General features: G+C 32.8%; 6 protein-coding genes across 6 annotated transcripts; 4 read left to right on the top strand and 2 right to left on the bottom strand.

The window, feature by feature from the left end:
- Positions 1–1706: 1706 nt before the first annotated feature.
- On the top strand, positions 1707–3574 carry BX663DRAFT_436222 (Cupredoxin; the record flags this gene model as incomplete). Its single annotated transcript, XM_051523172.1, has 2 exons — positions 1707–3410; positions 3470–3574. The coding sequence occupies 2 exons, from the start codon at positions 1707–1709 to the stop codon at positions 3572–3574; spliced, it is 1809 nt and encodes a 602-aa protein (XP_051382116.1).
- Positions 3575–3657: 83 nt separating this feature from the next.
- On the bottom strand, positions 3658–4245 carry BX663DRAFT_511841 (ubiquitin-related domain-containing protein). The gene is made up of 4 exons (XM_051527939.1): positions 4196–4245; positions 4094–4111; positions 3915–4027; positions 3658–3835 (listed from the first exon to the last, which is right to left on the bottom strand). The coding sequence occupies exons 1-4, from the start codon at positions 4211–4213 to the stop codon at positions 3751–3753; spliced, it is 234 nt and encodes a 77-aa protein (XP_051382117.1). The 5' UTR covers positions 4214–4245; the 3' UTR covers positions 3658–3750.
- A 247-nt stretch (positions 4246–4492) lies between these two features.
- On the bottom strand, positions 4493–6364 carry BX663DRAFT_531492 (uncharacterized protein; the record flags this gene model as incomplete). Its single annotated transcript, XM_051530383.1, has 2 exons — positions 4493–5259; positions 5362–6364. 2 exons carry the CDS (start codon positions 6362–6364, stop codon positions 4493–4495), a joined length of 1770 nt encoding a protein of 589 aa, XP_051382118.1.
- Positions 6365–9267: 2903 nt separating this feature from the next.
- BX663DRAFT_511847 (uncharacterized protein) lies at positions 9268–9918 on the top strand. Its single transcript, XM_051527940.1, is given in 3 exon segments — positions 9268–9419; positions 9485–9752; positions 9772–9918. 3 exon segments carry the CDS (start codon positions 9294–9296, stop codon positions 9789–9791), a joined length of 414 nt encoding a protein of 137 aa, XP_051382119.1. The 5' UTR covers positions 9268–9293; the 3' UTR covers positions 9792–9918.
- A 297-nt stretch (positions 9919–10215) lies between these two features.
- Positions 10216–11500, top strand: BX663DRAFT_486937 (uncharacterized protein; the record flags this gene model as incomplete). Its single annotated transcript, XM_051524706.1, has 3 exons — positions 10216–10305; positions 10810–10895; positions 11038–11500. The coding sequence occupies 3 exons, from the start codon at positions 10216–10218 to the stop codon at positions 11498–11500; spliced, it is 639 nt and encodes a 212-aa protein (XP_051382120.1).
- A 673-nt stretch (positions 11501–12173) lies between these two features.
- On the top strand, positions 12174–12941 carry BX663DRAFT_552560 (uncharacterized protein; the record flags this gene model as incomplete). Its single annotated transcript, XM_051531378.1, has 2 exons — positions 12174–12203; positions 12324–12941. 2 exons carry the CDS (start codon positions 12174–12176, stop codon positions 12939–12941), a joined length of 648 nt encoding a protein of 215 aa, XP_051382121.1.
- Between the last annotated feature and the right edge of the window lie 586 nt (positions 12942–13527).

The following is a 13527-nucleotide window of genomic DNA, read 5'->3' on the forward strand; positions in this document are numbered from 1 at the left end:
TTACTCTCTCCCCAATCCACATTCTGGTACTACAATAAGAACAGATGACATCCATTCTGCCTCTAACATCCCTTATAATAGGCACCCGTGTTGGGTCTCGTGCAATATACTCAACAGATACTGGTTCTGCTCTTGTATAGAATAGGCACAATTTGTTTGTTCTACGTCGATGTGTAGGGCTATTGCAAGCAGTGCATCGACTAATATTGGGCAGCTGCTGATCGTTGTGCTCAGGTTGCATTATTGTTTCTTCTACTTCTACATTATCTTCAATAATATCTGTGCCCCTCATATTAATATCAATCATGTCAACATCAATCACATTAACATCGTCCATATCAACATCCTCAATGGCGTTTGTTTGCTGAGCAGGGTTCATGGGACAGGAGTGATGATTTGATCGTCTATGATCTGACTGTCCACAACTACTGCATGTAGGCTGATTAATAACAGCCGAACGCTCAATATAAGCAGTACAATCTTTATGAGATCGACGAACATGCCCTGATTTTCCACAATGAGGACAAATTCTTTCTACCATTTTAATTATACAATAAATATAAGATTCTAAATGATGTAATAATTTTATTAAAATCTATTTATAAAAGTAATTCTTTGATGCTTTACAATATATATAATTTGATGATCCTTTAGTAACGTTATATTTGTTTTATATAATATGGTTTACAAATATTTATAATTGATTTTATAGAATACAATATACCGTAGATTCTATACACATTTGAAGACTTCTTTTGTGACCGTAAAATAAATAACTTCTGGCAGCGATTTTACGAATTTTACGAAACGGAAGTATTTTAATTAATAGATATGACGTATGTATGTCATTCTTAGATGGTGTTATCAAACTAGTAGTATGAAGCATTTTGTACATGTATTTTATGACATATGTTAGATATTAAACAACAGCTCTGTAATAAGGGCAGCGCCTTCTTGAAAGAAAATAAATTAAACCTTGTGTAATTTTAAATGAAAATTATACTGACTGTCTGTTGTGTTCTGTATTATAGGAACTGTTATATGTGGTCCTTAATTTTTTATTGGCTTTTTTTTTTTTTTTTTTTTTTTTTTTTTTTTTTTTTTTTTTTTTTTTTTTTTACTTTTGGGGACACATTCTTTAAATATAAAACTATAGAATAATATATTTATTCACAAGGAATTTAGGCGTTATCATATCTAGTTATATACATGTATTTATACTAAATTTAATAATGTATAATTTCTTAGATGAATTATCAATTAAAGTAGTTTCACCACTTCTTAACCATGTGTGTTTAAGAACAATTTAGGAGCTTGTATTCATTCTATCTTTATGAATGGGATATCATCTTTTATAGTGAAAGTTGCTTTTTTTTTTTCTTATAGTAAAAGATGGTAACTTCGTTATATACAAAGACAAATTAATACATGGAGCAAATTGAAATAAATTTTATTTTAATTCTTGAAAAAATTATACAGTACCTTTAAAGCGTAAATCAACAATATTTTAAACGTCAAAAAAAGAAATAATTCTTTTATATTACAAAATGTATATCTTACGTAATAAATACCATTCCTTCATCTTTAAAGAATATCATAGTTTTTATTTGAATTTTTTTTTTATATAATAATTCGGCTTTGTACTTTTTTTTCGTATCTTTCTATCTTTTATTATTATTTTTTATTAAAAATAACACTCTTCCTAAATGCATCATCTACCATTTGCGTATTTGATTTTTATTATCTTTTTACAATTTGTCTTTGGACAAAACTATTACATTAATCCACCTAATACCCCAGCTAATAATATTCGCAATTATGAGTTCAATATTTCTCAAGGATTGATTGACCCCGATTGTTCTGGCTTCATTGTTCCTATATTTTTGATAAATAATCAAATGCCAGGACCTACTATAGAGGCTAACCAAGGTGATACCGTTAGAATATTAATTCGAAATCAACTGAAAAAGATGAGTTTACCTAACGATCATCGTCATGATATCGCTATTCATTTTCATGGTATCCGTCAATATGGCTCTCCTCAAGCAGATGGTGTACCCTTCTTGACTCAATTACCTATTAAGCCAGGTGAAACATATTTACATGAATTTCGTGTTATCAATCAAGCAGGAACTTTCTTTTATCATGCTCATGTCGGATTTCAGGATGAAACTCTCTTTGGTCCCTTTATTATTTATGAATCTCAAGAGGCTCGTCCTACTGTTGCTGTTCAAGTTAATTCATTAACACCACCACCACCTACCGCAGTAGCTGGGCCTTATCAATATCATCATGAGCATACTATTTTATTAAGTGAATGGTGGCATCGACCTCCTCTTGAATTTGAAAAATATCTGATGGGTCCTGATTTTACAATTATTCCAGAGGCAGAGAGTATCTTGATGAATGGTCAAGCTATTTATAATCCAAATCAACCCGTCATGTCACAATGTAAAGGATATCATACATTTTCAGTTCAGCCTCAAAGAACGTATCGTCTTCGTTTTATTGGCGCTACCCCTTTCCGTACTCTTAATTTAGCTATCGCTAAACATAATCTGACGATTATTGAGATCGACGGAGAATTAACAAAACCATATACGGTGAATCAGCTTGAAATTGCACCTGGACAACGCTTCTCGGTATTGCTACATACTGATCAAGCCATTGATGATTATAGTATCCAAGTCATTCGTGCTTGGTCTGATACAGTGCCTCGACCTACAAATGGATTATCCATCTTGAGATATACCCGACCTGATAAATCGAATAATCAAACCTTAACTAATTCATCCATAACCTTACAGGCTCCTGTTCAAAGACCCCTCTTTGAGGATGAAGACATCCCTTTCTGGAAGTGGTCAAAGATTAAACCCCTTTATGGTGTTGACCCAGTCGTCTATAAGCCCTCAACAAGAACAATCCTATTACGTTCATATGACCAACGCCAACCAGACGGTTCATTACGATGGCTAGTGAATGGGATTTCTTATTCCGAGTCGAATAATGAGTTATCTCCTATCCTTAATGAAATCAAGAATAATCGTCGTCTTTCACCTGGTTATCTAAATCAAACGATTACAGCTCAGGGTTATGATCGCAACTTGGGTACCTATCCTATCAATTTTTATGATGTCGTAGATATCGTCATTCAAAATACTCATATCCCTGGTGAACCTTGCCGTAGTCATCCTTGGCACACACATGGTCATTCTCATTGGGAGATAGCGCACGGTAAAGGTGAATATATTGAAGAGCGTGATGCTGACATTCGAAATATACCACAACCTATTGCAAAGGACATCACAATGGTATATCCCATTATTGATCCTCATTTGACTTCCAAAAAGAAAACTGCAGTTGATAAAACGCCTGTAGGCTGTGGATGGTCAAAAATTCGTATCCTTGCTGTAAGTTATAATGATATATTTGAAAACTTTTACATATTTTTCTAACGTGTTTATTTAAGGATAATCCCGGTGTTTGGGCTGTACACTGCCATAATACAGCACATATGATGATGGGGATGATGGTTGTCTTAGAAGAAGCTCCAGAGCTTATTCCAAGATATTAAATAATTTATATACTCTATTATTATTATCATTATTATTAAAATAAATCTATACTTCTCTATCTTCTTTTTTTCTTTATAAATGTGTATAATGCATATATTTGTGTATATAAATACAAATATATTTATTTTTTTATTGAAGTAATTAAAGTTCTATACAAGGAAACCTATAATAATAATTAAAGACCACCACGAAGGGCCAAGACCAAGTGAAGGACGGAACCACCTTCAATACCATAAGAACTTGCAGTCATTTCGTCAGCCCTATTTTTTTTTTTTTTTTTTTTAATATACGAAATTAACTGTTCATTCATTTATTCTAAAAATTCGCTTTTATAATTACATTTGTTTGCCACTGTAAATTAAACGTTGTTGAGGAGGTGGAATACCTTCTTTCTCTTCGACACGTTCTTTGATACGAGAAATCTTATCGTTAGGTTCAATATCAATTTCAATCTAACATGAAAAATAAGATTAACATATCTTGTAAGGATACATTAAACAAATGAATCTCGATCTTACCTCTTTACCAGTTAATGTCTAGTGCATCATGAAGAAGAGAATAAAAAAAATAAATCCTCTTTATTTTATTTTTCTTATTCAGTATAGAGAGAGTTTACTTACTTTTACTTTTACAAGCATTTTGTAGTTATTATTTTATTTTATTTTTTCGTGGAAGAATGAGAAAAAAAAAAAAAAAAAAATAGGTTATGGAAATTGATATTTATTTTGTGTTAGCATTTTATTGCCGCCGACATTATTTTTCATCAAGAGGAAATCAAAAGTACTCATAGTTTAATGGAATGTATGTACATTATATAATTTATTATAATATTACTCTAACACAAAAAAAAATATATATATATCTGTATACACATGTATATATTTATAAAAGACGATTGAATTATAAAATTTGATCGATTATCTTAAAATTGTGGCTAAAGAAGATTTGCTTCTTTTATCATATAAAGCTTGTTGATATATACGCAAATAATCATAAATTGGGCCTTGATTTTCTCCTCTAGCCCAACCTAAACTATATGCACTTAACATCATTCTTAATACGTATTCTTCATGCAAGGCAGGGTCATTCTTAATCAATTCAAGGCTTCTAGCAGCATCTTCAACAGCCCTTGCAAGACTGCCAGGCTTAAGCGTATTAAATAAATATGCATTATGACGATAGCGACTTTCTACATAGACCCTAGACAATACAGAAGGAGGTGATATATCTTTATCTAAAGTTCGATCCACAAGAAATTCGCTTAATCCTCCTGTACCTGTTGAAATCACTGAAGAACCAAACATGAGTCCCTCCGCTGCTACTAAACCAAAGCTTTCAGTCACACTTGGTACATAAACAATATCAGCTGCTGCTCGGAAGTAAGTTAACCATTCCTCTTGTTCAGATATATATTTTAGTAAGACAATATTGTCAAGATACTGAGAGGCGAGTCGTTCTAGCCAAGCTAAAGGGTAATTATTCGGCTGTCCAATGATGACAAACTTCATATGATGTGATTGAAACAAATGAGCTGCTTCCTCAAACGTCTCTAAGCCTTTATTGTATTGAAATCGGCCAACAAAGAGAACGAGAGGGCGATTGAAGTCGTTGTTATTTAATAACCCCCTTTCTATCAAATATGCTTTTGCCTTTTGTTTTTTAGTGATCACATAATCATCTTCTTCTAATGAAAGTGCCCAATAATTAAATGTGGTTGCAGTCATAGCATCCAGAGATGCATTATTCATCCTCTCTTCTATCTTGAGTTTATTATTAATCAGTATACGCGCATGATCTGGATAATTCAAGTCGGATGTCACTAATTGGCTTTCAGTAAAAGGATTTAGAGCACCACTAAAATCGACACCATTGCTTATACCATAAAACTGCTGTTGCTTTGCCTTACGCAATATAGGAGACATGACTACTTCCTTTAAATAAAAATCCAATCTTCCTTCAACCATATCCTTTGCCATTGTTTGGCTTACAAAAGTAACAATATCTGCTAAATCGATACCTAAAGGCGACATAAACACTTTCCCACTTCCAAACATATAAGGAGTTAAAGTTTGATCTATTTCCTGTTCTAATGTTTCTCCTGAACGCGGTGCATTTAAGAATTTCTTGACGTTTAATAATGTATTCGTATATTGCAATTCATCCAGATAATCATGCATTGTATATACAATACTAGGAGGTATATCACCTAATTGAACTTCATGCTCGATTAAATACTTTGCAACATAGGCATTTGTAGCTCCATGTAAATGTACGATATCGACTCTAGGCTGTGATGTATTTAATGGAGTAAATAAGGATTGCTCATATTTTCTTGTTGCTCTCCAAATAAGAAATGAGGCAGCTGCCTTAGCAAAATATTGATCTTTCCATTCTTGTGGTAAACCCTTTGGTGAAGAATAAATATCTGTAATTGATTCAGCCTGAAATGCTTTATTTAATGGGTCTATTTTGCCGCAACCAATTAAATAAACAGTGACTGTAGGTTTGATATTACGATTATTTATGATCTCTGTCTTTTCCTCATGTGAAAGAGCTTCAAAATTTTGTATAGGTTCAAAGTCATATTGTAATTCAGATACACGAAAAGGGACTGAATAAAGTTGATCATTTTTCCGAAACGTTGTTACTAAATTGATCGTCTTTTTGATAGGATATTGTTCCTGTTCCTTTAAGAATGAATAAAATGGGAGAACGATATAGGGTTTAATTTTGCCTGTACGTAGTTGTGCTCGTGTAATAGCTGTTAATACAGTACCCATACCCCCCATGGTTGCAGGTCCAAACTCTTTTGTAATATGATATACTGAAGTATCCATTGGTAATTCAATGGGCATTGCTGTATCTAAAGGTTGGTAAGTTATCTTTGGATAATTTTGAATACCTAATAGTTTTTTTTTTGGCATTTAGTTTTTTTTTTATTGATAATGTATTCGTCCAAAAATAAGAGAGCATTTACTAAATGAAACAGGTTCTGATGTGAAAGCTAATAGAGTAGCACTAACAACGAATACGATCATTTCTATAAAAGAAATAAGTACAATAATTGCTGTTACATAATTCCACCATTGCCATTGTTTTGTTATTAATGGTATCCGAAATGATAAAGGAGATGTATAAGTTGTTGCATTGCTATTCATTTCTATTAAACTTCGTTGTCTAATACCATTGATAGGTACATGCAATGCATTTGCTGATGTCAAATGATATTCTTCATCTTCATTTAAATTGACCATGAAAGAAAGAAAACCAAAAAACCACAACAACAAAAAAAAAGTGTATAAATGTTATATCTAATTTAATTTTATTTATTTTTTTAAGGGGAGAATGAATTCTGGGTCTGGTTGAAAGCAATACGATTAAAATATGAATTTTATTTAATTTTTTTTTAAAGCCAGGTGGGCACAGTGCATTTTTCATCTGCGATTTTGCCTGAGCCAGTTCGAGTAGTATATAAGAAAGAAAAAACCTCTTAAGAGACAAGAGGGAAAATGAAAAAAGTCTAGAAGTTGATAGTAAAAAAAAGGAAAAATTCAGCGATTGTGCAGGAGTATGAACACTGTTAGTTGAGCAACCAACTCACGAGAGAAGCACCAGTATCAGTGGGAGGGTCAGGAGGGAGTTTTCCATGGAAGATATGATTCATTTCATGTAGCATTATACAAATTGTTGGCCATCGAGTCGTCTAAGGGGCGGCAAGGTGTGCTGTTGATGGTTTTTTAGTAGGCAAAAGATTCAGCAAGAAAGAGAGAGGATCTTCGATCGACGTCGGTAATAACAGCCGATGATGCATGTGGAGACCAATGATGGCATGTTGACGAGTAAAATATTCGAAAGGGTGATATATACAGGGACGAGGTATACCACCAGTTAACCATCCGAGACACCAACGTATAACCTGACTGCGTCGGGTTTTGGATATCGACAACCAAAGGAAAGGATCTAGTGTCAGCGTTGGACGACAGGCGGCAAGTAGCTTAGTATTTGGGCCAGTGCTAAGCGTTTTATGGTATTGTTGTAGAAAGTCGTGTTGTAGCCTCTTAAACTTGCTTTTGGTAAGGTTATCCAAATAGCAGGTGCATTCTCTCTGTTATGATTGTAGTCGTATTTACAACTAAGTTAATAGAAATAAACTATCATTTATTTAAATAATAAAGAGTTTATTCGAATAAACTAGTGTATTGTACTTCACAGCATAATATTCATTCTACACTCAGTTTTAATAATAGTCATTGTTAGAGTATTCGAGCATTAAAAAATAATTATACACATTATATTATGTAATAATAAGAATTCAATAGATTTATGACTGTTATATTCAATTACATAATTATTGATACAAGTCATACATATTATATATACATCCATAATGGTGTATATTGTTATAAAGGGAATATTCACTGTAAATTAATATTAACGCGTTGCTTATCCCAAAGACAATAATCGTGTATATTTTTAATGTCAGCAACAGCTCAGGCAGAAATCAGCATACTGCATGCAGAGTTATTCGGAGACAAAATTTGTGCATACTTGTGCATATTTGTGCATAAAGGCTTTATTATAGCAGTATTCACTTGTCTAAATCACACTCCTATTAATATGACTTACCTTACAAAAACATATTAATAGCGCTCGTCATTTTTCCATATTATTTTCTTCTTGTACAATTTTTGTATTATTTTTCTTCTAATAAACTATACAAAGTTTTCACAGACTTGTCTTTTCTTTTTTCTCTTTCCTTATCTTTGTACTCAAAACAGAAACTATAAATGATGATACAATAACACAAAAAGTTGTTCAATTTTGCCAGCCTCTGAGGGATATTCTAAATATCAAAGTAACAGCGAAAACTTTATTGGAACCTCCTGGTAGATTTACTCCTTTATTGAATCACTTGCTCCCTATCATTGAATCTGAACACGACAACTATTGTGAATACGATGTAAGAAGACTGCCTCTTCCACGGCGATTTAGTCTGTTCCCAACACCTTCCTTATATTGGCGTTCTATAACTTTGTCAGTAAACGCATTATCTGCGTTTCTTCCTCGTAAAAAGTTGCCAAGAGGTTATAATGACCATCTTCGGCTCTTCTTTAAAGTATTAAAGTTCCAGTCATTGAGAATTAAAACGTAAGTTAAAAGAAAAGGCAATATTATAATAATTAAACCGAACATACTTCCAGAATTGAAAGTATAATGCCAAATGGCAGAAATAGACAGTTGTTTGGAAACTTGATCAGATCAGACGGTTTCAGTGTTGATTTTTTGTTCTACAAAAGACGAAATGATCAAAATGATATGACTGTCAAGATTAACCAAATACACCTCAAAGTTGATGACTTTAAGAGTCAAGAAGTAGAAGAGTCATATCTTCCAATAGCAATTGACCCTGGAAGAAAAATCATTTTTACTGCAGTTACTGATTTAGACCGCGATGTTCGACGATGCACAACCAAGGAATACTATCATTTAACAAGTTTAACAAGATTCAGTTCTGAATTGAACAGACTAAAAAATGAGCATGGCATTAACATCATAAAAAGCTCTATACCAACCAACAAGACTTCTGACTCAGAAAAGTACTTGCAGCATGCCATCTATATTTTTAATAATTTAGATACTCTGTTCAAGTTTTATAACGCTGCTACAGCGAAGGACCGTTTCTTCTTGTACCAAGGAAAGCAAAGGGCGCCAGAACTAATGGTAAACATGTTGCTAAACGGAACTAAAAAGTACAACAGAAGTTTAAGAAGCAAAAAGAAAAAGAAACCAAAAAACAAAAGGGAGAAGAAGAAAAGAAAAGGAAAAGAAGTTAAAAAAAAACCAGTAGATTAGTATCATTATTATTTTTACTGAAAAAGTGCGTGTATACAAATGTATCTGATAGAGAGACCAAGTATAAAAACTGCAAATCAAAGGTACCCTTGTTTATATTTGGGGCCGGAATGTTTGGCAAAGACTTAGTGCACTGCAAGGGATTGAGAAGTGGAGTCACTGAACTCTTTTACAAGATTTTAAAGAGAAGAGAAAGTAATGGTGACTTGATGGTTGTTACCATCGATGAGTATCTTACCTCCCAAGTATGCTCTAAATGTTTGACAAGAACTTTGGATGTTTTTACTGGTGTACGTGGCTGTGGTGTTCTTGTTTGCAAGACATGTCAAACACTGTGGCAGAGGGATATTAATGCATCTTTAAACATAATGAAGATTGCTCAGTCGATTTGGAGAGATGGAGAGCGTCCTCTTCCGTTTAAAAGAGGTTAAGTCTTACATAAATCGCCTTTTTAAACACGGTTCTCCGAAAGGAGTTCAGATTATTACAGGTAACGAAAAAGTCTGAACATTTACCATCAAAGTGTTTCGAAATCATTTTTTCCTTTCGTCCAAAAAGAGTAAGCAGAGTGTCTAAAATTAGTTTGGATTCATCCAGAAAAAAAATAACATCGTCTAATTTTAGGGTAAAATCCTGTAGTTCGTTTAAGCCCCCCTTTTCTTCCCGTTATTCATCACTCATTAGTTTGTGTAACGCGAGATCATTAACTTCTTGAATATAATCTTCGAAATTCATTTGGAATTAGCATTTCAAAACAAAAAACCAACGATTTTTTACACCTTTATTCATGCCTGCCAGTCGAGGTATCAACAACCAGATACTCCGACCAGTGCTGAGCCCTCAGCAAGTCGAGGAACTTGGTACTGTTGTGGTTCAGGTAGGTTTAAGGAATTAAATAAAAGGAATAAAATAAAAAGAAAACAAGACAGAAGAAGTACGTTGAGACTTGTCAATAAGTTTTATTAAAAGTTAATTCAATACAAGTATTGTTCTTAGTTATAAGTTATACAAAATAAGGGTGAATAATGTAAGAGTATTTATATATTTTGTGAATAAGGATGATGAGTAATAAGAAGATAAAAATATAACAAATTGTATTTGATAATATAATTATAGAAGGATTACTAAGAGTTATAATTATAGATTCATGTCTTTAGTATATATTTATTTTTTATAACTAATACGTGTATTCTGAGTAGAATCAATTATTACGCGTATTTGTATTATTCTTAGTTTACCCCAGTTTAACTTGTATAAAGTTATTTTTATAAATTAATATTCAGCAGAACAATAATAGAAGAAAGTATATTTTTAGATGTAGGACTTTTTATTAATTAATTATTTTTCTATACAAGGGTAAATATACTAAATATGTTTATAGAGAGAATTATTATACAAATGCACTATGTATTCTATTATGACTATTTATCTTATTGAATTAAGTTATAAATCTTACAACCATGACAGGTACAATCTTGAAAAAGGAAAACCGCCAAGCTAACTGTTGTAAGAAATGCAACAAAATTATCACTTTTCATAAAAAGGGATATGACACCCACAACCCAAGCCAACCTGTATACAAATGAGTCTCCTGTAGTCATACTATTAGTGCTTATACTCTTTATCAAGAAGTTAGCAAAAACTCAGCACCCCCTACCAATACTGATACTATCACCGATGTACCAGCAGTTACTGCTCCACCAATTCTTAATGAAACACAAACTACCGAAAGCGACAGTACCTACCTCCTATTTCAATCACAACACACTGTCGAAGCTCTCACCTACGAATTAAACAAAGCTCGTGAGGAAATCAATTTCCTCAAAGATCAACTCCAATTTCAAACTACCCCTCCTCAATTTCCTCAAATTCACCAGCCCCAAACTGATGAAAGACTATTGGACGAAGCAGATGGAATACCGATCACAGTCGATCCCCCCGTATACCAACAAACCTCGAAAAACGACTCCCCCTGGCATCATAATCAGCGACTTACTCGACTCACTCGATCATTGTACACTGACCAACAAACAAAGACCTGTGTTGATAAGACAAAGATGACAAAAGAATAAGACAGAATAAATCTGTGAAAACTTTATAAAACTTTTATTATCAATAAAAATAAAATTAAAAAATTAAAAATGAAAAACTGAATTTTCAAAAGATGAGTGTAAAATGGATCCTTATTTATATCTTGTGGAGAACGGGTTACTTCGAGACAGGAACAGAGCGAAGATATCTTGAAAGAAGAATATTTCCCATAGAATAATTAAAATTATTGTGTTAGAGCTCTAGTCTTTGCCCTGACTGAGAATTAATCTCAGTTAACTCTAATAAACATTAAATTATTGGTGCTTGATCTAGCCGGTTATTTTTCTTGAAACAAAATAATAAAATCTCGTTTGTTCATACTTGTGAATGATATAGGAAAGACACTTTTGATATATAGATTTATATTCTAACCAGCTTCTTTATGTTATATTCATTCCTCAATGTACTACTTAAATGAATTTCATTATATTATATAGTGTATTCAATTAGAATAGAGTTCTCATAGATAGTATATGATTATATTTATAAGTTAGTATTTTAGACAACATTAAATAATAATGCATATATATAATTAATAGGTATAATCTATAATTCATATATCTTTATCATTAATAACTCCTTACACTATGTTTTTCTTATCATTATTTTGTAGAGTTAGTATTTATTATAACATTATTTTTTCTCATCACAAGAATGTCTTATAAACTGAAATCAAATAATATTGTATGCATAAAGTGTATAACTAATAACTATAATATCATCCGGTTCTTCATGACTCTGATTTGTACATTATAAGATATTATGTAATACATCATTATATACACAACAACCTGTATTCACAAGAAACAAGCTGCTGCCGCCCGTTTCTTTCAAAAACCTTCTAGTACCCAAGGGTTTAACTATATCTATATTCCCACAAAAGCACGAATCCCTGTTGGAAAACTTCGTACTACCCTCAGACGCTTAGGCATTCCCAACGTACGACTTTTGGATATCCATTATCCCGCCAGAAATCTCGTTGCTATCTTAGTACATATGGATTATGTTTCTGAATTCAAATCAACTCTTCAACAACGTGGCGTAACTGTCGACGAAGACTTTGACCCTTTCAATGGCAAAACTATCATGGACCCGAAATACAAGGATCACACTGATTTCCAGTGTGATCAGATAGCCTCCTTCATACATAAACGCAGACTTGAAACCGCCTTGCAACATATTCGTGAACCAGTAAAATTCGCCGTTGCCCGATATTTCTTTCAACAGCACTGGATCTCGAAAGCAGTCTTTGACCAAACAATGGCTTCCCGATCGTCCCGGCCTACTGATATATTTATTTCGGGAATCTCTCAACCTACCCAACAACGCGCTTCATACACCTTTGACTTTGGTTACGAAGACAACCTTATCGCACCATCTGGTCTTCCCCAAGACAAGAACACATGGATGACAGAAATCTAATGAGTAGAAACACAATGACAATTTCACTCTTTAACGCAACTGGACTCCCTAAACAAGCAATTACACCTATCCTAGTTCTTGCCACCAACGGTTAATTCCGCATACACTTCCGTCGGACTTTGAAAAATAGAATTTCCTTTTATGGTAATACCACTAGTAGTGATAACCTACAGCTAAAATATGTTGGATTGTCCAGTCTATTAGGAACGAAGTAGAGAACCAGCCAATAGAAGTAGAGTACGATCTATCGTATAGAATTAATAGGCAAAATAAAAGAAGATTTAAGCCGATAGTAAAGGATTCAGACGTGAGAAGAAAGAAGTCAAAATTATGCATAATTTGTGAAAATAGAAGACGTCGGCATAATTAGTTGACAACATGAAAAAATCAAGAAGACAACACTTATGCATCTTTACTATAATCACGATTTTCCCTGTTGTTACATAAACTTTATTGTTGTAGCAAATTTAATATAAATATTGAGAAATTATTAATTTTGAATAAAGATAACCATTAAATATTATAAAAACTTAATTATATTCTTTGTTATTTTTTGCTTAATACTATCTGAAGTTTTACTCTTTCG

The sequence above is a fragment of the Cokeromyces recurvatus genome, assembly GCF_025118155.1.
Source record: "Cokeromyces recurvatus strain NRRL 2243 chromosome Unknown BX663scaffold_15, whole genome shotgun sequence".
Classification (NCBI taxonomy): Eukaryota; Fungi; Mucoromycota; class Mucoromycetes; order Mucorales; family Mucoraceae; genus Cokeromyces; species Cokeromyces recurvatus.

What these genes read in the sequence shown, in the direction of transcription:
- BX663DRAFT_511841 (XM_051527939.1), bottom strand. An exon ending in ATTTACAGTGGCAAACAAAT is followed by an intron (nt 3,836 to 3,914) that starts GTAATTATAAAA and finishes AAAAAAAAATAG; the next exon opens with GGCTGACGAAATGACTGCAA.
- BX663DRAFT_511847 (XM_051527940.1), top strand. Translation starts at nt 9,294, where the DNA reads ATGGTAAACATGTTGCTAAACGGAACTAAAAAGTACAACAGAAGTTTA. An exon ending in AAGAAGTTAAAAAAAAACCA is followed by an intron (nt 9,420 to 9,484) that starts GTAGATTAGTAT and finishes TCTGATAGAGAG; the next exon opens with ACCAAGTATAAAAACTGCAA.